The 26,079-nt window shown below is 41.2% G+C and overlaps 1 protein-coding gene across 5 annotated transcripts in view; it reads left to right on the forward strand.

Moving 5' to 3' along the window:
- The window catches only part of LOC144013547 (uncharacterized), a 219,659-nt gene that overhangs the window by 12,842 nt on the left and 180,738 nt on the right, over nucleotides 1–26,079 (forward strand). For 3 of the 5 annotated variants that reach the window (XR_013282281.1, XR_013282283.1, XR_013282282.1), the window contains exons 2-3: nucleotides 1,271–1,384; nucleotides 19,309–19,399. Coding sequence is in view for 1 of the 5 variants with exons in the window: in XM_077512563.1 (XP_077368689.1) it covers nucleotides 19,309–19,399 (91 nt within the window). In the remaining 4 variants the exon portion in view is untranslated. Of the gene's footprint in view, nucleotides 1–1,270; nucleotides 1,385–19,308; nucleotides 20,118–26,079 lie in introns of those variants that run through there. The other 2 variants (XR_013282279.1, XM_077512563.1) reach the window with 2 other exon arrangements.

Genomic DNA, 26,079 nt, shown 5'->3' on the forward strand with positions numbered 1-26,079 from the left:
GTAAGCCAATCAAAATGCAAGACGTCACGTCTGTGACGGCACGTGCGTTTTACTACGGACAAACAAAAGCAATCCCGCTGCCGGTAGTGCATTATCCAAAGCCAAGAAAAAAAATCAACAAAAATGGTTCAACGCTGTAGTCACGGCTTGTATGAGAGTGATAGCCGTTATCCCGATCGACTAACCGGCATCCTGTGGTAGTCACGGCTTGTGTAAGAAAGACAAAAGAGAGACACTGGCCAGATTATTCCCTTCCCTAAACCCTCAAACAACTACAAAAAATGTCCACGCTGGATCAAACTTTGTGGAAGACCACACGCACGACCAGCCGAATCCCTCCGAAATGACCAGAAACGACTACGTCTGCACTAAGGCAATGTTCTCCATTGTTGTTTTTAGCCAAAGGCTAACAATAGTTACGGGTTAGCTAACCATCCACACGTTTGTTGACTTACTATTTACTAGGGGTGTTAAAAAAAATCGATTCGGCGATATATCGCAATACTACATCGCGCGATTCAATAAAAAAAAAAATCGATTTTTTTGTTTTTTTTTTAAGAGCTCAGAATTGTTCATTCGGTAGTCTTACCGATTCAACGTCTTATCGTCATTGCCTTTTTTTGTGTGTGTGTGTGTGTGTGTGTGAATCGATTTTTAAACTTCCATTTTTAATGGAAAAATATTCAACAAAACGTCTGACTTCGGGTTAGGATTCACACCTTGAGCATGGAAGAATGTTATATGAACGGAACATTAAGCCTTAATATTTTATTTTAATGCTGTTCAAACATGAAACAGATTACAACCTCTATAAGACTGAAATTTCAGATAAATAAATAATACATTTTCATATAAATCTTACACTCTACAAGCTTACTGATTAGTATTTTCTAAATTTGAATGAAAAAAAATCGCAACAATCGACTTATAAATTCGTATCGGGATTAATCGGTATCGAATCGAATCGTGACCTGTGAATCGTGATACGAATCGAATCGTCAGGTACTAGGCAATTCACACCCCTACTATTTACCATAAATGCCAACAGAACAAACTTTGCACACACGACCAGTTGAAGCCCTCCAAAATGAGCAGAAACTACTATGCCTGCGCTAAGCTAATGTTGTCCATTGTTGTTTTTAGCCAATGGCTAACGATAGCGCCGGGTAGCGAACCGTCCACACGTTTGTTGACTTACTATTTTCTATAAATGCCAACAGAACATTGAAACTAAGAGGTAATATAAATTCATTCTTACCTTGCTTGACAGGAATAATGTCCAAAAACTTCGGTTTTGCCGACGATCGGTCGAAGTGAGTGAGGTGACTCGGTCTTTTCCTGACATCTGCAGCAGCAGACAGAGATGAGTATTTCCGGAGCTCAGGTACGTGTCGCATAATGTGGGCGGGGAGGGGCGTGCCACGTTCAGGTCAATTGGCCGGCAACCAGTTCAAGGTGTACCTCGCCTACTGCCCAATGCCGGCTGGGATAGGCTCCAGCACCCCAGCGACCCTTGGTAGGAGTAAGCGGTTAAGAGAGTGGATGAAAGGACGATTCTGGAGGCTTTTGGACTGGAGTCATCACAAACCACCCTGGAGTGAGGCGACGTCCTATTGTTGTCTCGCATCTCCTCGAGTCCTTCAGTCCTGTCGTAGATCTGTCAGCAAACTTTGGTCACTTCATTTGTGGGTTTAATGTTTTCGCAGGTGTACACGCCGTTAAGCAAATGAGTTACTGTGATGGGAAAGACAGTTTTAGGGCTACAAGGCAACCGTCAAGGAGTTCTGACAAGTCACTTTCAGGATAAATTGCAAGGCCGTAAAAGTCTCTGAATGCTTTATTGTCGGCCTTGACATTGTCGCTGTTGTCGGCCGGCCTTCTCGGGGTGCCTTAGAAATCCTCACCCCAAAGTGATCTTCCTGACTCATAAGAGAACATTCTAAAACCGAGTTCAAATGCTTGATTTTGCATTTAAACTCTTCATAAACACCTAGAGGACACATTTGATTATGTACATATTAAATCTGACAAGACGGCTTTTACGCCAGACGCCAAAAACAAAAGGCTTCTTGCTCAGATTATCATAAATCAACAAGTCTTGAACTTGACTTGAGCGACACGACAGACCCGAGTTCACATCGCATTCAGAAACAGTTTGGCGTTCTACTTTGACGTGGACACAACAGGTCGCGGATGACGTCATCAACTGGCACGTGCCAATTTTTCTCCCGATTGTCAGGAAGCGCCGGTACCATGTCACAGCAGAGATCCTACTGATTTTGAAATCTGACCTAAAATGTGTCCTGAAAAAGAAGATAAATCTCTCATGACAGTTCTTTGATATCTCTCGTCCAGTTAGCAGAGCTGGGCTCTTCCGTCAATTGTCACCATTCAGCAAGTGCACAATGACGCGAAACCTCGTCAAAAAAATATACAGACTGAGCACCGCCGGAAGCACGTTTACTTCTGTCCGTCAGGGTGAGTGCAGACGGTCACTCCGCGTCATAAAGCATTCGCTGAATATGTGCATCGCCGTCAACGGAATTTTACGATTAACGCAAGTGCCCAGCTCCGCTAACTGTACGAGAGCTATCAATGAACAATAATTTGAGATTTTTCCTCAGTTACAGGACACATTTTACGTCAGAGTTCAAAATCAGTAGGATCTCTACCATGGAGCAACACTTCCTGTCAATCAGGAGAAAATTGTCAAGTTCGAGAAGCGGCAAGGAACGATCTGAATTTCAACTTCAGCTACATGACATGTCGTGTGTCAGATAGCAGTCAAAATTGAAAGGATTCTTGCTTTGCCATTCAAAAGCAGTCAAGTTCTTGTTGTGAACAATAAATCCCGACAGTTTCAAGATAAGCTGCGAGTTTTGTCACTTCCAATTCCAAATGATATGGTTTTTTTTTCTGGTCACGTGGATCTTCTCCAAAGTCACCGTGTGTCTTATTCAAACGTTACTGACGCTCAGCGGGATGCGACACACGAAAAGAAGTGACTTGTGTGTCATCATCGTTCCTCCTCCGCTGCTTGCTGTGATCTTGACGAAGTCTGGGACCGTCGGTTGCAGCTCGCCTTCAGCGACGCGACTTTAGCTTGCTCCTGTTCGCCCACTCGCCATCGTCTCGTTCCCTCGCCGCACGCCTTCGCCGGCTTTCGTTTACTCTTCGTTAACGGTGTGATTGACGGCTGTCAACTTTTTCGACTTACTCTCCGCATTTCAAATGGATGATGTGGAATGTTCTGGTTTACAGCTTGCTTGAATTGAGCTAAAACTACCGTGGTAGAAGCCACAATAGAATAGTATTGTAAAAAAAAGATCCATCCGTTGTCTGAAGCGCTCACAAGATTTACGAGCGTGCTGGGGTCTTCTATCACATTCGAAAAAGTAATTGTCCACCTCTGACTTCAAGTATCTGATCAGACAGCTAGCTTAGCACAATTTTCTAAGGTAGTGCTCAAGTTAGGGTCATCACTAGCTACTAATCTTTTGAGAATCAATTATTCTAGCGAATAATCCCGCATAACATAAAATAAATATTGTTTTGTTAATCCACTAAGGTTGAATTGAGTGGAAATTACTCATTATTTATTAACTTCATCATATGATTTATAAAATACCCCCCCAAAAAACGAGCCTATGCTAAACAGTTAGCATTAGCATTCTAGTTTTGCCTATTTTACGTGTTCTTTTTGTGTAGATATCGTTTTTTTTTTGTTTTTTTTTACAACTGTGGGCAATTGGAGCCCTCTGAGACTTTTGTGTGATTAGGGGCTATACAAATAAACCTGACTTGATATGGTTTAATATAGTTATATTGTTTATTGTTTCTATTTGTGGATTAAAGTTTTGCTATGTTTGAAATTAAATTATTGTAACTCGGTGACACAGTTGTGTGACAATGAGACAATCGACATAAGATCACTTGAATACTCTTTATTTACGGGCTAAAATTGCGCAACTTCAAAACAACGTGTGGGCTCCAATTCTCCGCAGAAATATAGGACGGCCCACTGAGAATTGGGAAATATAGGACGGCCCACTGAGAATTGGGAAATATAGGACGGCCCACACGGGGAATTGGGAAATATAGGACGGCCCACTGGGGATTGGGAAATATAGGACGGCCCACCGGGAATTGGGAAATATAGGACGGCCCACACGGGGAATTGGGAAATATAGGACGGCCCACCGGGAATTGGGAAATATAGGACGGCCCACACGGGGAATTGGGAAATATGGGACGGCCCACTGGGGATTGGGAAATATAGGACGGCCCACCGGTAATTGTCCCGCCCCTTCAGATGGCCTAGTCTGTGCCTGCCCGAGAAATTGCCCCTTCACTCTTCCTGGCATTTAGGTCACTTTCAACTGCTTAAAATCGACTATTATTGGTTATTCCATTTAATGTGTGCAACGTTGTAGACTGAGATTGATCCGTCACGTCAAGCGTTGCCCAAAAATAACGTGTGGATGCCGCTTCGGCTTTGTTGGTGAACTTGTCTGGGAAGGTCGAGTGCGTGCGCGTGTGGAAGGAGGAGGCCGGTGTTGCGAGCCAACACAAGCACAGACGCTCTCCATCGGGAGCGTGCGCTCTAAGTGGACCGTCGCCGGGGCCCAAAAGTGCACTTTAGCCTCCGCTAATGGCACACTAACCCTCAGCCAACACAAACCTTTCACTCGAACTCTCGCGCACGCACGTTGTGTACACACACTTGTGCTTGGGACGAATTTGAAGTTGTGAGGTTGCCATATTGTGCACCGGTGGGCCAGATGGCGCAAGCATATGGGGCCCCATAGTCAATGCCATGACTCACTAAATCCACATTTCATTTGTCCAAAGGTTGTTTTTATTTTTTTATTGAGACGTTTTCAAATATCCTCGTGACTCACTTTACTGCGTAGCCGTACAACACACCTACTGTCAACACACTCCATGTCGGTGCCATTCGTAATAATGGAAGGAAGCGTACGGCACGTGCCGGACCCGTCACGTGTTTAGTCGGCCCACAGCGCGCTCGTTTATGAGGGAACACGCAAAAATAATCGAGTATCAGTAAATATTGGCAGTAAATATTTGCTTGAAGGGTTATTATAGTTGTGGAAATTTCACTATACTTAGTTTTTATTAGGGGTGTGCCAAAAAAAAATCAATTCATAAAAGAATCGAGATTCTCATTTATTGATCAAATCGAATTATATTTAATATCCAAAAATTGATATTATTTAAATTAGAAATGAAAAAGAAGGGGAAAAGGCAGTTGTAACCCACATGCTGTTTTTGTGGAAAAGGGCACTTACAATATAAAATTAAAATTAATACTTTAAAAAAAATAAAATAATGAAAGAAAACTAATGAAAGAAAAATGAAATGAAAAGACACTATTGTCTCAATTTGTCATTTTGTCTTGCAAAGCAGACTGGAGTACATCATGACAATTTTTTGTATATCTGTAAATTGAAGCAGAAATCATTTGTTAATCAAATCATTTTGAATCGAAAATTGTTTGAATCGAGAATCGAAAATCGATTCTGAATCGAATCGTAGACCCAAAAATCGTAATCGAATCATGAGACAGTCAAAGATTCCCAGCCCTTCCTACTTTTAATTAGTTATAGTTTTTATTAGTTTGAATTATTTCAACAATGCTTATTTTTAATTTAGTTTTAGTATTAGTTTTCATTTGAAAAAAAATATGTATTACTTGTGTACAAGATTGAATAAATACATTACAAGTTGGCAAAAAGTCATCATCTGAAGGTGCTTTTCTATTGGCTGCTGATGGATGATGTCATTTTCGTGCGACACACTTTCAAACGTCCTTAATGTGAATTAATATCGAAATAAATGTACTTAAAAATCACTTTTAAAGTCATCCCCAAAAGGCTTAAATTGATTACTAAAGACTAAAAGCATCGACTTTTTCACTATGATTAATTAGTTTGAGTTAATTTTGCAAACGTAAAATGTAGTTTCAGTTAGTCTTAGTTTTTCTAAAAGCATTTTCATTTTTATTTTATTTCATTAACTTTTTTTTAATTTTTTTTTATAGTTTTATTTTGTTAGTTTTAATGAACTAAAATAGCCTTGCTCCTGTCATGTCTGGGGTCACGCCGAGGTTAAGTTTGAGTTCATGACCTGTTAAGTTTGAGGTCATGTGCCTGTTTTGAACTGATGTAACCATCATCTAGTTTCAACTAGTTTTAGGCTATGTGATGTCAATCTTTAATCCTTTTACTTGCTACAACCAATCAGATCGATTCACAGTCTGTAGGAGCAGTCTGAGAATTGTGTACGTTTTGCCGGATTATTGCCTTCTGTTCCTCTATGCAACTCTCTTTGTTTCTCATGTAGTCAGGTTTGTTCCATGCCTCTCAATGTGAGTAAATAGTTAAAATCTTATTTGTGTCTGCGCTTTGGGATCCAACCTTCAGCAAATGACAGGTCCCAATGTGCGTTTTTTTTCTTCATGTTTTACTTTCTGTTGGTGTCCCAAAACATTTGCCCAACTGGAAATCTTCCCTTTTCGCTTCCGTTGTTTTGTCCAAACTGTATTTCTCGTTTTGCAGGTGTCCCAACACTTTTGTCCAATCCACTATTTCTCTTCCTCACGATGACGGTGCCCAAACACTTTTGTCCAAATGTCACAACATTTTCGAACCGCGTCAGTTGAGGCGCAGACGTGAAACAGCCGTGAACTTTGTCAGCGTTTCGCATTTGAAGACGCGCAAACTTGTCAGCTGTCAATCAGGCGCGCAAAGAGGAGTGTGCGTGACACGCTGGCTTGTGGGCGGCACCCCTGCGGAGTGACTGCACATGTGCGAGTGACTGACAGCTGTCACATTACAGCTGACACTCAAAAAGTGATGTTTCGCAACAAAACTTGCTCGTGTGAACTCGACTGAATTCTAAACTTGTAAGGGTCGCTTGTTACCGTGTAGATTGGATCGCCAAAATCCGCATTTCCTTTACTTACAGCAGATGGCAAGTCAAGTCAAGTTTATTTCTATAGCCCAGGGGTGTCCAAACTTTTCCATTTGAGGGCCACATACAGAAAATCAGAAGGACGCAAGGGCCACATCATGTTATGAAGAATAATTGTGTTTAGTCCTAAAAATTGTACAAATAATTTATTTGTGCTTTTGCAAATTTAGAAGAAAAATGCTACAGTATATAAACCAATTTTATTTGTAATATGGCAGTAGGATTATTATAGTTCTGGAATTTCTTTATTTTAGTTAGTTTTTATTAGTTTTCAGGGTGGTTCTGTTTTATTAGTTTTAGTTCCTTTATAAATGCTTAGTTTTAGTTAGTTTCAGAATTAGTGTTAGTTTAAAAAAAAAAAGTTTATTACTTGTGCACAATATTTAAAAAACAGCATGGGAGCGACGTCATCTTTTGGTGCTTTTCTATTGGCTGCTGCTGGATGACGTCACTTCTGTGTGACATACTTTCAAACGTCGTCATTCCGGTTTATATCAAAATAAATCTAATAACAGTTACATTTAAAATCATCCCCAAAGGCTCATGCATTAAATTAATTACCAAAGACTAAAACGAAGGACATGTTTGCTATCATTATAGTTTAATTTAGTTAGTTTTGTAAACATAAAATGTAGTTTTAGTTAGCTTTTGTTTTTTAAAAAAGCATTTTCGTTTTTATTTTATGTATGTAACAAGCTAATTGTCACATTTCTTCAAGAAAGTAGTACATTTCATGCTTTTTTTTTTTTTCTTTGAGGTTTTGGATTGAGAAATAATGCGCAGCGTTCCCAACGTGTTTGCGTGCGCGGTATAAAAAGCAACACGACGACGAGCGCTCCCCATGACCTCTGCGGGTGCGTCTGTCAATCAAAATTTGGCGAGTCGTCATGACTTAGTTGGAAGCCTTGAAAAGTGGAAAGAAGTAGTTGCTCGCACGTATGCGAGCGGTGGTCAGCGCGTTTGTGAGCCAGGAAACAATCAACACGATTCAATAATCACCTTGCGACTGTTTAGCCGCGCGCAGGGAGGCCTCGCCGCCCTGTTTGTTTTCTTTGTATCGTCTTGCGTTTTCGTTTGCCGTTTCATGGCCAAGTGGACCTCCGTGACTGCTCGTCACCGACGCGCACACAAAAAAACAAAAACAGCCTTCACCCCGGCCGTCTCCCTCGAGGTCCTCGACACCAATCTGCAGATTCCTCAAAGGTCATGTTGCTCTCATACAGAACAGTCGACAGACAGACAGACAGACAGACAGAAACGCGCGTTGTGTATTCCAACATCTGCAGAAACATTTATTTATCCAGCAGAGTGTTTAGTTGTGCGGAACATCCTGTAACTTTATCGTGACTTCCTGTCATGGCCTCACTGGACATTTTATTAGGTACACGTTTCAATCACATTCAATCCTAATTGGAAAACAAAAAAAAAAAAAAGAGGAATTGGGACAAAAAGTGTTGGTCAAACTTCCACATTTTCTACATGGTGTCCCAAAACATTTGATTCAATATTCTTTGCAATTTTACTTTGTGCAGGTGTCCCAACATTTGTGGACAAACTCGATATTTTGTTCACGTCTTCCCACTTCCTGTAGGTGTTCAAATACTTTAGGCAAAATTTCTTCCGTTGTCATTGCAGTTGTAAGATGGCGTACTAATATTTATTTTTTTATGGGGGGGGGCTGGGTGGGCAATATGACAAGAAAAAACAACAACGTATTTACACGTTATTGGGAGCAAATGAGTTAAAAAGTGGCAAATTTGCCACTTTTTGCCACTTTTTAATATGACAAGAGCAAATTTGCCACTTTTTAACTCATTTGCTCCCAATAACGTGCAAATACGTCTTTTTTTTTTAATGTTTTAAGTGTCCCAAAGACGTATTTATACGTTTTCTGTTGTTTTTATGCTAAAGCATACATAGGGCTTTGATGCAGCTTCTCAACTGCAAAGAACGGTTGCAGAAATGGTAGTTATTACACAAACGGCCAGCAGGTGGCAGCAGAACAAATGAGATCAGCCAGGGCCATCTCGAAAAAAAGCTCAATTACTTACAATTTTGAATAGATTTGTGAAAACTGATGAAACTTAGCTCTCTTCTAATGCTAATTGCTGCTAAACGGAAACAGATAGAAACATACTTTTTTTTTTCCTGCTGAAAGAATAGGTTCCATGCTTTTATAGCAATTGAACACAATATTCTGTGGGCCTTGCAAAATCAGTCAAAATCCAGTAAAACAGCCGGGAGCGAACGGGATTGCGAAATGTGAAAATGGCGGCCAGTGAACGAGTTAATATCCAAATAAATCTACTTGAAATCACATTTAAAATCATCCCCAAAAATAAATATTTGTACGAGGCCCTAATACGCTGTCGTACAGTTGTCCCAATACTTGTCCATCTTTTTCCTTGACTTCCTGTTGGTGTCCCAAAATTGTCTTCATAATTACACTGTGTGTCGGTGTCCCAAAACTTTTGGCCAAACTCCACATTTTCACATATATATATATATATATATATATATATATATATATATATATATGTATATGCAGGTGTCTCAATACTTTTGTCCAAAACAATTTCACTTGTTTCACTATTTTTCCAACATATCGTCGCCGTCCTAATACTTTGGTACACCACTTGCTCGCCCTTTTACTGACATTAGGTGTCCGCGTACTTTTTTGTCCAAACGCCACATTTTCACTTCCTGAAACTCTACTTTTATATACTTTCACATCAATTTCACTTTTTGCAAGGCAGCGAGCCCAAACATCCCTTCAAAAAGGATGAAATCAAATCACGGTCATGAAATTTTGCGTGTCATAGCAGGAAGAGTCCAATGGGCAGCTGAGGGGGGAGATTGAATTGTGGCGAGCGCATTAGTGCCGGATTGTTGTGATGTCACGCTGATGGCACTAATGAAGATGGATTGCTTCTTTTCAACGGCATTGCGCTGCAAAAAAAAAAAAAAAGCGTAATCACAAAAAAAAAAGACACTGTGTGTGCGTGTTCTCTACCACTCGTTTTATTTTTTTTTCCCCTTAACGCGGCGACAGGCAATTTCCTGTGCGTCCCAGCTGATGAGGTTTGGGAGCGAGCAGGCCTCCGGTAATTTCATCCCGTCGCTCTTATTAAAAGCGCAGCTGTCGACGTGCAAGTGTGAATTCCTGCGTCGTGGTGCAATCGTGCCACATGTGCCAGCCGGAGCGAGCGGCCGCTTCCTGTCCCCGCTTTCCCAAGTCCCCTCTGCACCCCCAACAAAAACGTCCGACGGTTTTGAAGCCGCATTTCCAAAAACATCTTTATTCATGTCTTGGAAGGGAGTGTGGGGGACGCGGCAGTAAAACAGGCTAAAATCCAGATGTTTTCAGCAAATAGTTGTTGATTAGGTTGGACAAAAACATTGGGAGAAGTTCAAGATTTTACTTTAGTGCTCATAGAGATTTCACAAAGGGCCGATGAGTTCTTTGTTGTCACTGGCCGCCATTTTATTCAACGTGTAGTTTATGCACGCGATACGTCACAATGATCACGAGACTGTCCAAAATGCCCGATACAGTACTTAACGCAAAAATATTCATAAAAAAAAGTGCTATAAAATCATAATTGCTCAACGTGAATTGGCATTTTTTTTTTCAGGGAGGAGTTGAAATGAATCATTTCACACAATAGCTTGATTAGTTTTTCTTCAGTCTTGTGTTCCTTTAAAGGTAAACAGGAAGAAGTTTTGCTGACTGATTCGCAAATAACGTACCACCAATAAACACAAAATGGAAGAAAAATGGCAAAAAAAAATACAAAAAAATAATACCGCATTTTTCGCACTATAAGGCTGTTCCATAAATAAGGCGCACCTTCAATGAATGACATATTTTCAGGCTGGCGTTACATTATGCATCCATTAGATGGTGCTGCGCTAAAGGGAACGTCAACAAAACAGTCAGATAGGTCAGTCAAACTTTGCTTCATTTGCTCCCAATAATGTGTAAATATGTTTTTTTTAATGTTTTAAGTGTCTCAAAGACGTTTTTTTTTTTTTTTTTTTTAAATACTAGAGAAAACATAAGGCTTTGATGCAGCCTCTCAACTGCAAAGAACGGTTGCAGGAATTGTAGTTATTACACAAACGGCCAGCAGGTGGCAGCAGAGCAAAGGAGATCAACCAGGGCCATCTAGAAAAAAAAAATTACTTACAATTTTAAATAAATTTGTGAAAACTAATGAAACTTAGCTCTCTTCTAATGCTAATTGCTGCAAAACGGAAACCGATAGAAACATACTTTTTTTTCCTGATGAAAGAAGAGACTTTAATCTTTCTTTTGATAGGTTTTTATAGCAATGGAACACAATATTTTGTGGGCCTTGCAAAATCAGTCAAAATCCAGTAAAACAGCCGGGAGAGAACGGGATTGCGAAATGTGAAAATGGCGGCGAGTGAATGAGTTAAGAGATTACAAACCAGCTTTCTGACAACTCCATTCACTCCCAAAATGAAAAAAAAACAGCTGTTTTATTTTCTCTGAGGTAAAGTATTAGTCTGAGCGAGCGATCCAAGATGGCGGCATCTTCTGCGCATGCGTCACCGATTGTGCAGGGTCACCGATAGCGTCTTGGCAGCGAGACCTGTTGCGGATCAATATTGATCCATATATAAGGCGCACCTGATTTATAAGGCGCATGGTCAGCTTTTGAAAAAATTGAAGGCTTTTAGGTGCGGAAAATACGATAATCAAGAGGCACGATTCTAACAAATCTTTGTTTACACTTGAGCAATACTGCAAGAACAGGAATAGCGGATCATTTGGATCCCTGTAATTGCAATATGAAAAAGAGTCATACCATTTCATCTTTATGAACATTTTAGGTCAACGATTGTTCAGATCAGCTTTCGATTAAGAAGCGTTTTTTTTTTGTTTTTAATTCCCATTCCTATTTGACGCCCTACTTAAGGCACATAAGTGATGTCAAACCCATCCTGGCATTTTCCTTCCTTTCTCCTTTCACTAAACCGCTTGATCGATTGCTAAACAGCTTCTTCCAATCGTGTTGTCTTCGGTTTAACGGAAATCGGCGTCGGACGAAAACAATGATGAATTCTGTCCAAACGGCAGCATTTGGAAGAGATCCAAAACGAGCGTATGTGAAGGAAAACCCCCAGGAAAACACAAGTGGCTTCACTCTCTCGGGCGGAGGGAGGTGGGGGGGGTCGAATAAATAAGCCGAGCGCGGCGCTCGCACATTCCACTGGGCGCTGAAAAGTGCCTTCATTATTCCTGCTGCCATTTGGGAGCCATCGAATTCATCACGATTGCTGGAGGTCAGCGTGTCCTCCGGGACGGCCGGCGAGCGCTCGTCCGCCCCCAACTACCCCCGGCCCCTCCCCCGCTCATCAATTACCGTCCGTCAGGCGGCTCTCGCCGAGACTTCCTGCTCGGCTCCTGCGGCGACCGCTCCAGATGTTTGTCCCATTACATTATTCCGTTGTTTACTTGAACTTGTTCTGTCTCCGGAAGCCTGACGGGCGGACGATGCCTTTTCCATGCCGACGAGCGCGATATTACCTTGGAATGTTGCTCTCAATTGCTTCAACACGCAGTCAACTACATTTATTTTAGTCAACTAAAATTAACAAGAACTAAGAAAATGTTTTTTTTTTTAAATAAATGAAAACTAACTATAATTATAGCAAAAATGTCCTTTGTTGGAGTCTTTGGTCATTCATTTAATGCATGAGTTTTGGGGGATGATTTTAAATGTGATTTGAAGTAGATTTATTTTGATATTAACTCATTCACTCGCCGTCATTTTCACATTTCGCAGTCCCGTTCGCTCCCGGCTGTTTTACTGGATTTTGACTGATTTTGCAAGGCCCACAGAATATTGTGTTCCAATTGCTATAAAAGCATGGAACCTATCAAAAGAAAGATTGTCTCTTCTTTCATCAGGAAAAAAAGTATGTTTCTATCTCTTTCTGTTTTGCAGCAATTAGCATTAGAAGAGAGCAAAGTTTCATCAGTTTTCACAAATCTATTCAAAATTGTAAGTAATTGAGCTTTTTTTCCCACATGGCCCTGGTTGATCTCCTTTGCTCTGCTGCCACCTGCTGGCCGTTTGTGTAATAACTACCATTTCTGCAACCGTTCTTTGCAGTTGAGAGGCTGCATCAAAGCCTTCTGAATGCTCTAGCATAAAAAAAAATAAATAAAAAAAAGTATAAATACGTCTTTGGGACATTTAAAACATAAAAAAAAACGTATTTACACGTTATTGGGAGCAAATGCGTTACCTGGAAAAAGGACGTTTGGGAATATACAAAAAAAAAAAAAAGACACTTGAATGTCTGTCATTTTGTCTTGCAAAACAGACTGGAGTAGATCATGACAATGTTGTGCATATCCGTAAATTGAAGCAGAAATCATTTGTCAATTAAAACATCTTGAATCTAAAATCGATTCTGAATCGACTCGTAGACCCACAAATCGTAATCGAATCGTGAGACAGTCAAAGATTCCCAGCCCTAGAAAAAATGAATGTAAATGAAAAAAGAACATGTCAATCATACCAAAATGGAAAAAAGAAAAAAGAAAAGAAAAAGATATATATATATATATATATATATATATAATAAACTAAAAAATATATATAATTAATGTGATTTTTTTATTTTATTTTTTTTAATTAAATGCAGATTTCCATTATCGTCGGTAATTTTTGGAACGTATCACCTGCAATAAACGAGGGAACACTGTATAGCATTCTGTCAATCATACATGTTTACATAGAAAGTTGCTGACTACTATTGCTGCTTTTTTTTTTTCTTCATATTGCTTTATAGTATTGTGCCGACGGATGGACCTGCCAGTTGTTATTTATTACATTCCAACATACTGTAGTTGCCACTTCACTGCTGGTGATATTCCCATTATTGATCATACAATTACAAATTAGCAACAAATATCGTTGCTGATTATTGCTACCGTTTTTATTTCCAATACAAAAAGTCTTTCCATCAAAGTGTACTTGTGCTTCTTTAAGCGTGTAAAAGCATCAGTGAGGTCGATGTTAATAATACGCCTTGAGAGTGTTTGCTTTTGCTCCGCCTTCCTTCACGGGAACAACCCGCATGGTTCCAAGGAAGCGCGGAAAAAGAAATAAATCCACCCGAGCGGACCGCCGCCACGTGGACGGATGTGATCCCAGCTAGCGAGCGCCGTAACGCGGTTCAAAGTGGCCGACTGACTTGACTTGTTGCCTGCGTGAGGTCCAGCAGGAATGTTACAAAATCTCTTCATACGGCCGGAACGACCAGTAAGCGGCCGGACGGACAATCAAAGTGAAAAAAAGACACCCAAACGTCCCGGCCGAATATCAACTTTCGCTTTGCCCGAGCTCGAAGGCGAACACAAAAAAATATAAAATCTTGCGGGAAGAGCTGAAAAGTCAAACCTGAAACTTGCCAACTTCACACCCAAAATGAAAACTCACACTAGTGGAAACCCTCATTCCAAACCATGATCAAGGTTGAAAAGCCAAATTTAATACACTAGCGAGTGTTTGAAACTGCAAACCTGAAATACGAACCTCATTTGAAAGGGAAACCCTAACCCAAACAGAAAATTATAATATTACATGAAACCCTACCCTTGTCACCAAACGCTAATCGCGCGTTCAAAGCTTGAATCGCCAACCCCGGCTTGAAACACTAACTTGAACCTGCAACCTTAATTTGAAGCCCTAATCTGGTCTTTAAACCTCAACTCTTTTCTCGTTTAACCTAAGATCGAAACCCTAATTTGAACCCCTCACCCTGTTTTGAAAGCACTATTTTGAAACTGTAACTTTTGATTCAAACCCAAATTTGAAACCCTAACCTAGGCTTTAAAGCACAGGTCTCAAAGAAGGTGGAGGCCTCAGAGAAAGTGGGCGTGTGTTTAGTCCGCAGAGGCGGGGCGGGGGTGGGGCCGCACCTTATGACGTCAAAGAGTGCCAACAGCTCGTTTTCTCAGGTTGGGAGGGGCTAATGCTCGGAGAGCAGAATGACGTAGAATTTCTCAGAGAGGGGCCAATGGAGGACAACACTACTTCCGTCATGTTTTTGGTGAGGAATTAGCATTTCAACATGACTAAAAGTCGATTTTTCATGTTGCTTGTCCCTTTAAAGCACAGGTCTCAAACTCCAGTCCTCGAGGGGCCGCAGTCCTGCATGTTTTAGAGGTTTCCCTCCTCAAACACACCTGATTCATCAGCAAGCTCTGCAGCAACCTGATCATGATCCTCATTATATGATTCAGCTGTGTTTGAGGAGAGAAACCTCTAAAACATGCAGGACTGCGGCCCTCGAAGACTGGAGTTTGAGACCTGTGCTTTAAACTCAACTCAACTTTATTGATTAAGCGCTTTAAGAACAGGCATTGCTGTATATAAAGTGCTGTACATAAACAAACGTCAGTTTTGCGGTGAACAAGAACAAAGCAAACATTCTGAAGTGCGAATACAGTTTTAGTTTTTTCATTAGTTTTATCCATCCATCTTCTTGACCACTTATTCCTCACAAGGGTCGCGGGGGGTGCTGGCGCCTATCTCAGATGGCTCTGGGCAGTAGGCGGGGGACACCCTGGACTGGTTGCCAACCAATCGCAGGGCACACAGAGACGAACAACCATCCACACTCACACGCACACCCTAGGGACAATTCGGAGCGCCCAATTAACCTGCCATGCATGTCTTTGGAATGTGGGAGGAGACCGGAGTACCCGGAGAAGACCCACGCGGGCACGGGGAGAACATGCAAACTCCACCCAGGAAGGTCCGAGCCTGGACTCGAACCGGAGACCTCAGAACTGGGAAGCGGACGTGCTAACCACTCGACTACCGTGCCGCCCTCATTAGTTTTAGTTAACTAAAATAACCTTTAATGGCACTGATACCCTCCGTTCAAACATTTTTGTTTTATTTGATTTGAACTGAGTCAAATGCCATTTTTAGCATATGTCGCGGGCCACTGAAAAATGGACGGCGGGCCGCAAATGGCCCCCGGGCCGTCGTTTGGACACCACTGCTTTAAAACCTAACCAAGTTAATAACTTAATATGTTAAAAACATTTTTTTTTAAATTAGGGCTGTCAAACGATTACATTTTGTAATCAGATTAATCACATCTTAAAATTTGGATTAATCACGATTAATCGCTTAATTAAAAATGCTTTTTATCAACATTATTTGCCCGCCAAATTTAAAATGCACCTCTTATGTGTTAATTTTTTCGGCATTTAATGTCTCATCCTCCTCTTTTTCGAATCAGTTGCTGTTTTGTTTTGTTTTTAACCACAGAAAAAAAAGTGAAATTGAAGCTATATCATATGCACTAGTAATTTTCTCATTGCATATTGCGTACATAAAAACATTATCGGGAACTGCAGGAGGTCGTCCCAAGGTTGAAACGAAGCCGAACACTCAATCTTTCGCCTCCTTCTTTTCCCTCCCAGTAAAAGTCCGTCAGGATGTGAAATCACAAACCAGTTCATGTGCAAATTACAATAAATGTCCATCCAAAATAAACACTCGACATTCTAACGTTTTGTCAGCGTGTGTCTCCAAGGGGAAGGAGGGGGAGGAAGGGGGGGTACATAGTGGTCCTTCCCACCAAAACCACAACAGGTTCTCTATTATGGGCTGCAAACGAATCGGGCAGCGGAATGAATGGAGCTTTGATTGCTTTAAGTGAATACATGAGGCCCCCCCCCCCCCCCCCCCACCCCCCCCTCGCTCCCGCTCGTCCGCGTTGGAGCGCCACCAAGAATGAAAGTTATGGAACCCGGCCGCGTGAGAATGACAAGCATGCGCGAGTAATAAAACATGGACGGCAACCGCTTCCGACCGCAACAATTGAGCCCAAAGTCCGACGGCCTCCTTACAAATTGTTTAAGCAAATCTCATCCGGGCCGAGCTGTCAATCAAAAAAAATAAATAAAATATGATTCATTTCGTTGGCGGTGTCAAATAATATTTGGATGTTAACTGGCCTGCTTCAAAGCAAACCGCAAACTTTTTTGTTCACTCTCGGGCAAGAGGTCCTTGAGACGTTTTCGTGCGTCTCGTAACGATAAACACGTTCGCCCGATTTTCGTGTCCATCGGTGAAACCGATGCTCGCGGGGCTATTTTATTATTATTTTTAGGGATGTTCGATACCACTTTTTTTCAGACCAATACCGATACTCAGACACTCATTGCTCACCGATACCAGTAGTACATTTTGACAAATTAAAAAAAAAAATTACGAAAAGATATTTTTAAACAAATATATTTCCTTTAATTTTGACCAAAAAAAACTCTTCAATAGTCTTAACGCTCAAAATAAAACACAAAAATGCTCTTTTAGTTTTAAGATTCACAATTTTGAAGTATTTCCAAGCCGGTGAAGTTTTGGTGAAAAACTGCTGCAAGCTAGCTAGCGCCACTTACAGGCAAGGAGGACTCACTTCACGTCTTCCCCCTCTGCCGTCGCTCGCTTGTACTCGTCTGCGTCACCAGTACTCGAGTACTTGAAAAAAGGCTGGTACCATCTCTAATTATTTTATCATTATTTATGTATTTTTTTTTTTTTTTTTTTTTTTTTTACCTTTGAGAGCATACTGGAATTTGCCAAATACAGGGTTTCTAACTAACATTTTGTTGTTGTTATTACACACCTCCTAATTTCCTTTTACTGAAATAATACGACGGTTAGTTATGCGGGTACGCTAAGACGTTTTTAGCCTTTTGTTGAAAAGACGAGCGGCAAAGACGTGCGGTCTGTGAAGCGCGGCGGTGCGGGTCGCCTAATGGAAGCCAGACAAAACATTTCCGACAGATGATTGAGCACGTTTGCAAAAAGCGCGCCGAAGTGGACCCTGTGACGCCGGAGTGCACCAGGACGTACTTGAGATGCAGCGAGGAAGGAAAAAAAAACACAAATTCAGCGACGGACGACAAGCGACGTCACTCTACAACTGCGACACCTTCGGAAACACACACCGTATAAAACTAGATAGCTTTCTTCATTCATAAATATTCCACATAACTTGACGTAACACAACGTCAAAGTATGTGAAAGTATGCTGCCATCTCCATGCATGAAATTATACTATTTAATTGTACGGAATGCTTATGAAATAAGATAAAAACAGTAAATGAAGTAAAATTTCGAGAAGGTAAGGTTGCTGGAGGTCAAAAATGAGTTTTAAGAACCAAAATAAAAACGAATTTACCACTATCCGCCATTTTGGTTGTTTACTTTCGGCTCAAACCCTTTTTAGGGCAGAACTTGGAAAGCCCAACTCGGATATATCCGACTTTCGGCCATTCTCGAATGCAGCTTATGTCTCTCCCAACATAAACATAAAAAAAAAAAAAGTCTCAAGGACCCGTGTGGGAAATTGAACAGGAAGTCAGCCATTTTGATTAGAAGTTTTACTCCTTGGCGGATGATTGTACTTCTGTGTGTATCTTTTGTTTTATGTTATGTTTTATTGTTTTATTCCCATTTTCCTCAAGTGGTATTTCCTCTTGTCAGGCCACAGTTATAAATAAGAATTTGTTCTGAATCTGTTTTGCCTGGCGAAATAAAGGTTAAAGAAGAAGAAGAAGCGACCATTTTGACATAGCCTGCGAGGACACCCAAGTCCAAATGTCCATGTCCATCCATCGGAAAATCTTTACCTTGTACATCCCAACATGATTTGAAAAGATAACCCGATTGGAACCCTAACCCTATCTTGAAACCAGAATCCAGTGCTAGAACCCAGATTTGAAATCATAACCTGGAAGTTTAAATCTTCATTTGTAACAAAAACCTGATCTCTCAAGTCGAAACACTGACATTGCTTCAAACCTTATCCATCCATCTTCTTGACCGCTTATTCCTCACAAAGGTCGCGGGAGGTGCTGGAGCCTATCTCAGCCGGCTTTGGGCAGTAGGCGGGGTACACCCTGGGATTGGTCGCCAGCCAATCGCAGGGCACACAGAGACGAACAACCATCCACACGCATAAGTATACCCAATTAACCTGCCATGCATGTCTTTGGAAAGTGGGAGGAGACCGGAGTACCCGGAGAAGACCCACGCGGGCACGGGGAGAACATGCAAACTCCACCCAGGAAGGCCGGAGACTGGACTCGAACCCGAGTCCTCAGAACTGGGAGGCGGATGTGCTAAATATGCATCAATAACCCTTATTTGTTGAAACCTGAAGTTGCCAGCTATGCCTAACTTCAAACCCTACCTCAGACAATGCTGTCTGGGTGTTAACCCACAGTCTGTTGTGCAAATCTCATTCTAGGTTTTGGCGAGCTCCTCCTCCTCCTGAGAAGTGTTTGGCTGTGGCTGCGGCGTTTACCGGCAGCCTGCGGTCACCGCTCAAGTGTTCCCAGGTGACTGTGCGGAGAAGACCGTCTGTTTTTCTTGGGCCCGGCTCGTTCCAGGACTCGACCTGAGCGTGAGGAAGGAAAACGCCCGTAATTTGCGTCTCAATATTTACACAATGCGCAGAAGCCATCACTGCTGAGCTGCTCTTTCTTTTTTTTTTTTTGACGAACGAGCGGGCGGCACGTGCAAATTTCACACGTCTGCTCCAAACATTTGCCCGCTCGGGAAGCGGGCGGTCCCACGCGCGTCCGCGCACTGCCGCATTTCACATCGCAGTCAACACGTTTTCATTCTTAATAGTCAAGTCAAACGTAATTTGAAACCCTAAGCCGGTTTGAAATATTACTCTGAAACATTAATTGTGTCTTGAAACCCTAATCTGAAGACCAAAATGAAAATTGTTACCCTTTTTTGACAACATAACTTTGGATGGAAGGCCTACCCTTGGATTCAATCCTCAATTTGAAACCCTAACCTTTCACTTCAAACCTTAACCATTGTTTCAAACTGTAAACTAGGCAAATCTTTGCTTGAAACCTTAACTTGAAACACCCCTAAACCTGACTTGACAGCCTAGCTATACTTTTTCTTTAAACCCTAACTTGATCCCTAATTTGAAACCCTATGAAACTGTTATGTGAGCCCTCAAATTAAAAGCCTTTACCCTAATCAAAGCACGGAATCCACTATCCAAATCTGCAACCCTAAACCAGGCTTTGAAATCCCAACTACCGGTAACAGGAAACCATAATTTGGAATCCCTTACTTGAAACCTTAATCCTGGTTTCTGGTTTAAAAAAATAATAATAATAATATGAGCCCTCAGTTTGAAAGTCTTAATCCTTGTTGGTCATCCCAATTGAGGCACCGAACCTGGAATCCTTTTTCAAAAGCCTCTAAACCTGGTTTGAAACCCTAATTTGATCCCACAATGCAAAAACCTAACCCTCATTTTAACCCCCAATCCAGGATTGAAACCCTAATTTGAAGCCCTAACTTCAATTTCATAGCCTTAACCTAAGCAGTATTGAAAGTTTGATGGAGGTTTAGCATTAGCATTAGCGTGCTAGTGATTACCACTTAAAGGTAAACAAACACTAACATTTAGTTCACACGTAAATCATTTACATTACACGTGTCGTTGCTGTCCCGTGAAGAACACTTAATGTGCATTTTTGTCATTTTTTACATTTTTATGTTGATGGGATGAAACAGAATGCAGACGTTCCAAAAATGTTTTGAAAAAAAAAATAAAAATTGCAATACAAATTCGAAAGAAAAAAAAAAAAAGCCTGATTTGAAACCCTGACCGGTTTCAATCTGACGATTGATTATTATTATTTTTATTTTTGGGTGGGGGAAGAAAAAATTAATTTGTAAGTTTGACATCTTCTGTATGTTTTATTATTTGTCAGTTGAAATTAAAAAAAAAAAAAATATTATTATTATTTTTTTTAATGACCCTTGTAGTTTGACATGAACAAATATTCTGAATGTCATACTGGAACATTTATAAAATGTTTTATTTTAATGCATGTAATGTTTATTACTTAAACACATCCCGCGCTAACTTTACCAAAACCATTCGCCGTCAGCTAAAGTATCATCTGAGGTCAAAATTAACAGTGCTAATAGTTAATTAATGCAATATTTTTTTTGGTGATGAATCAACGAGTTAACGCTGTAACTTTGACAGCACTAATTTTGTTCAAACTTTTAGCCATAAATTAGGATTCTGCATTTGAAATGAGCCCATGTTGTAGTCACGTTTGTCTTTTGTGTGCACGTTATACCCACAAAGTATTATTTTGTGCACGTTGTACCCATTTGCAGTCTTTTTTTTTTTTTTTTCCCTGTCTTGTAAATGTAAGCTCAAGTGCGGAGAAATGTTCCCGTCTCCGCTGGCCTGATGCTTTTTTTTTTTTTTTTTTCATGACGGGACACTTTGCACAAAGCACGTCGTCCATGAGAACACGTCTCCCGCAGCAAAAAACACAATCTCCCGGGAATGTTTTCCTCTTCCGTCTGCTTTTACACAAAGCGGCTGAAAGGCTTTCCTTCCACTCACGACTATCAGAGCTGCATACACGGCCAGATCAAGCAGATGGCAAGTGGTGCGCATTGAGAAAAAAAAAAAAAAAGGCCTGAAACCGAACCCGGGGGGGCACCTGCGCCTCGGCCGCTGAAAGCCAATACACGGGCCTCAAATGGAAGCAGGAAACCGGAGCAGGCCAGAAAGAGCGCGAGTACTCTCGGACAAACTCTGGGGATCAACTTTTTTTTTTTTTTTTTTTTTTTTTTGCGCGGCGGGCATGAATGAAGGCTTTGTGGGCCTTGCTGGAAATTCTGCACGGAACACAAGAGTGGAGGAAACGTTCTTAAATGCTTTGCTCTGGTAGGCGCCGACGTCTCGTGTCGAGCGCCTTTCGAGGCCAACGCGACGGTTGCCGCGGAAACGGCGCACTTAGAAGATCTTGTCGTAAGAGTAGCGACACGGGAAATCGTGAAAATAGACGGGTCTTACCATCATAAATCTATTATTCGACAACTCATTCATGTCAAATTTTGAGGTCACCGAGGCTGGACTGGCCATCTGGCATATAGGGCAGATGCCCGGTGGGCCGGCAACTTTTGGGGCCGATGCAGTTTTTAAGCTCTTATTTTCCTCCATTTTACCCCAAGAATGGCCCACAATTTAGAGCACAGGTCTCAAACTCCAGTCCTCGAAGACCGCAGTCCTGCATGTTTTAGAGGTTTCTCTTCTCAAACACACCTGATTCATCAGCAAGCTCTGCAGCGACCTGATAATGATCGTCATTATATGATTTTTGTTTGTTTGAGGAGAGAAACCTCTAAAACATGCAGGACTATGGCCCTCGAGGACTGGAGTTTGAGACCTGTGCTTTAAACGGACAAACAACATGACAAATCAACCTTTTGGAACTTTTAGCCGTGTTAAAATGCTAATTCCTCACCAAAAACATGACGGAAGTGGTGTTGTCCTCCATTGGCCCCTCTCTGAGAAATTCTAGGCTATTCTGCTCTCCGAGCACGAGCCCCTCCCAACCTGAGAAAACGAGCTGTTGGCACTCTTTGACGTCATAAGGTGCGGCCCCACCCCTGCACCACCTCTGCGGACTAAACACACGCCCACTTTCTCTGAGACCTCCATGAGATAGTGACAAAAGTAGCCGTCATCAGTAAACAATCAGATGATCTGGACAATTTGGACAAAAATGGCTCTGAACGATTACTCGATTATTAAAACAGTTGGTGATTAATTTGATGATTGATTAATTTTGACCGCTCTAATCTCAATGAAATGTAGATATTAATAGCATAGCCCTAACAAGAGAGTTAAGACAATTACAATTGTCAAGCAACCCGTTCAGGCAGGTTGGACGAACTGAACGTGATTAGCGCCGCCGCGTTATTGTGGCGCCTCGTGGGTCAAACGCTAGGTTAGCTAAAGCTAACAGAGGAGCAGCTGCTCGCAGAACAAACCGCGGAGTTAATGGCTTTGTCCTCCGACACGCTGCAACTCTTCCAGCTTTGTGTCATAAAATCATTCATGAGCCACACAAGAGCAGGGGCAGGAGCCATTATGCTGGCCCCTCTAGAGCGCCCCCCCATTTATTCAACCCGAGACCCTCCAGTGAAGAGACGCTGTTACCTCGCTACAGTCCCGCATGCGTCATTGTGTGCCGGATTAGCCTCCGCGCCGCCGCATCCACTCCGCCATTGGACGCTAACCAATTAGCATCAATTGGCCGTATTCTCTGGGGTGATTAGCATACGCGCGGCACTCTCGGGGGGGCTCTGACACTTCTTGAAGCTGTCCGGAGTGCGAAGAGGGCCAGCGCTTGCTTTTTTTGTGGCCTGGCTGAGCCCGAGCGATAATAAGCGGCGCTAATGAGCTGGCTAAAGGATCCGGCTGCGTGACACCGACCTGCGCCGAGAAAGCTAATTTGCAATGGGGAGAAAAAAAAAAAAAAATAGCATAAAATATGATTACCGCCCAGAAAGTCAAACACGCGCCTTCAATTTTACACTGAAATTTTGAAGGTAAATGGTTAATTCAAAGACTTGAACGAATGGCCAGCAAAATGAACGAGCAATTAAAAGACACTTGGTCAGCTAGCATAGCCACATATTCATTTTGTCTTTTTTTTTTTTTTGCTAAAAATGAACCAAAATACTGTCTTTCTTTTCACATTTCATTTGGATTTCAGGCACTTTAGGCAGCCGTCAGGCGGACCTGAATTATTTGTTGGAACAAAATTTATAGCCGTTAATAACCGGATTGACAAATTTATGGGGGGGAAAAAAAAAAGATTTCTACAAGATTTGACAAGATTTAAACTAAATATGTATTTCCATAGCAGTGTGTTGAAGTTAATCAATTTGTGGTTTGATGAATCAATACCACGCTTGAAAAGGAAAATCGATTCAATATCGAGTATTCAATTTTTTAAACCCAGCCCTAGTGTTTTTTTTTAAGTGAATTAAAAGTTCAAATTTGTTGCCTCGAAATAAATCTGGCAGCCCCAGATGAGCGCCATTAAAAGTGGCGTGAAAATGACCCGCGGCGCAGAATTAGCGTCTAATGAAACAACAATACGGCTTCCCCTTCGCTCAGTTGAGCCACTCTGCGGCAGGCTGATAATGCGGATGCGGTTGGCCTCTGGCACGCCAGCGAGCGAGTAATGAATCCTGGGAGGGTAGCGAGCGTGGACGCCTTCCAGCGCTCGTTCATTAGCCGCCGCGCGAGCCCAAACATCTGTCGCCCCAATGGCTGGCAACGCCGGCACGGGCTAATTAGCTAGCCGGCGCGCAACAAGTTTTTTTTTTTTGCACGCTGGAAGATAAACAGGATGGCGGTATAGCCAAAACGCACACGAGCACACACGCTTTACACTTAGGATGATTTCTTTAAATTATTACTGTGTACTGAACATCTGCTGAGGTGCAGTATAACTCTTCATTTAGCGAGTGGGGGGGGAATCCTTTTTTCGTACTTTTTTTGTTGATAATCAATGTTTTAAAATGTAGAAACCATTTCTAGATACCTGAGGTAGAACACTAATGAATTAAAATGTAACTATGATTTATGTACGAGTCCAAGTGTTTCTTGTTTCAAAAGGCATTTATTGCGGTTAAGCATGCCGTGAGAACTGTACAAAATACAGAAAACAACACATTAATTAGAGAGCTAAATAACACAAAATAATTCTCACAGAGAACATAATAACATACGCATTCAAGATATAACATCCATTTGCCATATAGGCCTGTAAACATTCCCTTAAATAAGCCTGCTAAGATGCTAACAATGATAGCATGCTAACGGACTAGCGCTAGCATGCTAGCGAGCTAACAGTAGTACACTACTTCCAAAAGACGTCACAATACGAACACAAAGAGTGCAAATGCTTGCAAATATGTTTTACCTTATTGGCCGCATGTACTGGAGAGGAGTCAAATCGCTTATTCTAACAGCTACAACAGCAGAAGCTCTTCAGGATGGCTTACCAGGAATGACGTAGCAATGCGTCAGTCGTTGGCGTCCCCATACAAAACGCACATAAAGAACATTAGTTCCACTATAAAAACAAGCCCTTAAAACAACAAAATTCTGACAAATGCATAAAATAAATCTTAATATTGAAATGAAATTAAACTAAATGTATTTAATTTCAAAGCTGACTCGACTGGTAGCTATACACTTTGTGCACTGTGTAAGTCCTAATTTTCCTATTTTTGTCTTATCAATACACTGACGGTAGATACTGATATGTGTCCAGTTGTGCAATGTTATGTTATAAATGTTTATGCACTTTAATTTGTCTCACTTTACAATGTTTACAGTTAAAAGGCTTAGAGGCAGTGAGGCACATTTGTACATTGTACAAAGTTTTGGCATTGAATAAATGCATAATTAGACATTTTCCTTTTTATGGCTTTTTCAGTCACATACCGTGATATATTGCTGAAATGTTTTTGACAATATATCAAAAATCATAGATATCGTGTATCGTGAAATTATCGATATTGTGAGCCAAATATCGTCACAGTATCGAATCGTGGTTTACCCGTATTGTATCGTATAATTTGTCTATAAAAGTGTTCTAAGCACACCTCTGCATAACACTGTATCCGTATTAACGTATAAGAGAATAAAAAAAGAAAGTAAAATGGAGCAACTTACAACAAAGAATAGCTTTATTAACTGTAACAGAAGAGATTTAAAGTGCATCTGAAATTCAAACATAAAATTAAATCCTTAATTAAACTATAAACATTTTTTGAGTGACCATGTCAAACCATATGATACAGAAAAATAAAATTACGTAAAATCAATGAATAATAATGCATTCAAACTGATCACCAACATTAACTCAGGTACACAATATTAAAAAAAAAAAAAAAAAAAAACTTTAACCTGCAAAACAAATATATATAAAATAATGTTTGCTGATTTTTTTTTTTTGCTGTGTGCAAAGCGCTCATGTTCAGTGCAAACAAAACCCCTACACCACCGAGCGAATGCTCCCTGCGCACACTGCCAAAAATGAGAGCGCCACTGCCCCCTAATGTAGTGGAGGTGCAATTGCACTTTATTCTAGGACAGGTAAAAACCTCAAAATAAAAAAATAAAAAAGCATGTTCCGAGGTCAAACGCGCC

This window comes from Festucalex cinctus, chromosome 1 (genome assembly GCF_051991245.1).
Source record: "Festucalex cinctus isolate MCC-2025b chromosome 1, RoL_Fcin_1.0, whole genome shotgun sequence".
Classification (NCBI taxonomy): domain Eukaryota; kingdom Metazoa; phylum Chordata; class Actinopteri; order Syngnathiformes; family Syngnathidae; genus Festucalex; species Festucalex cinctus.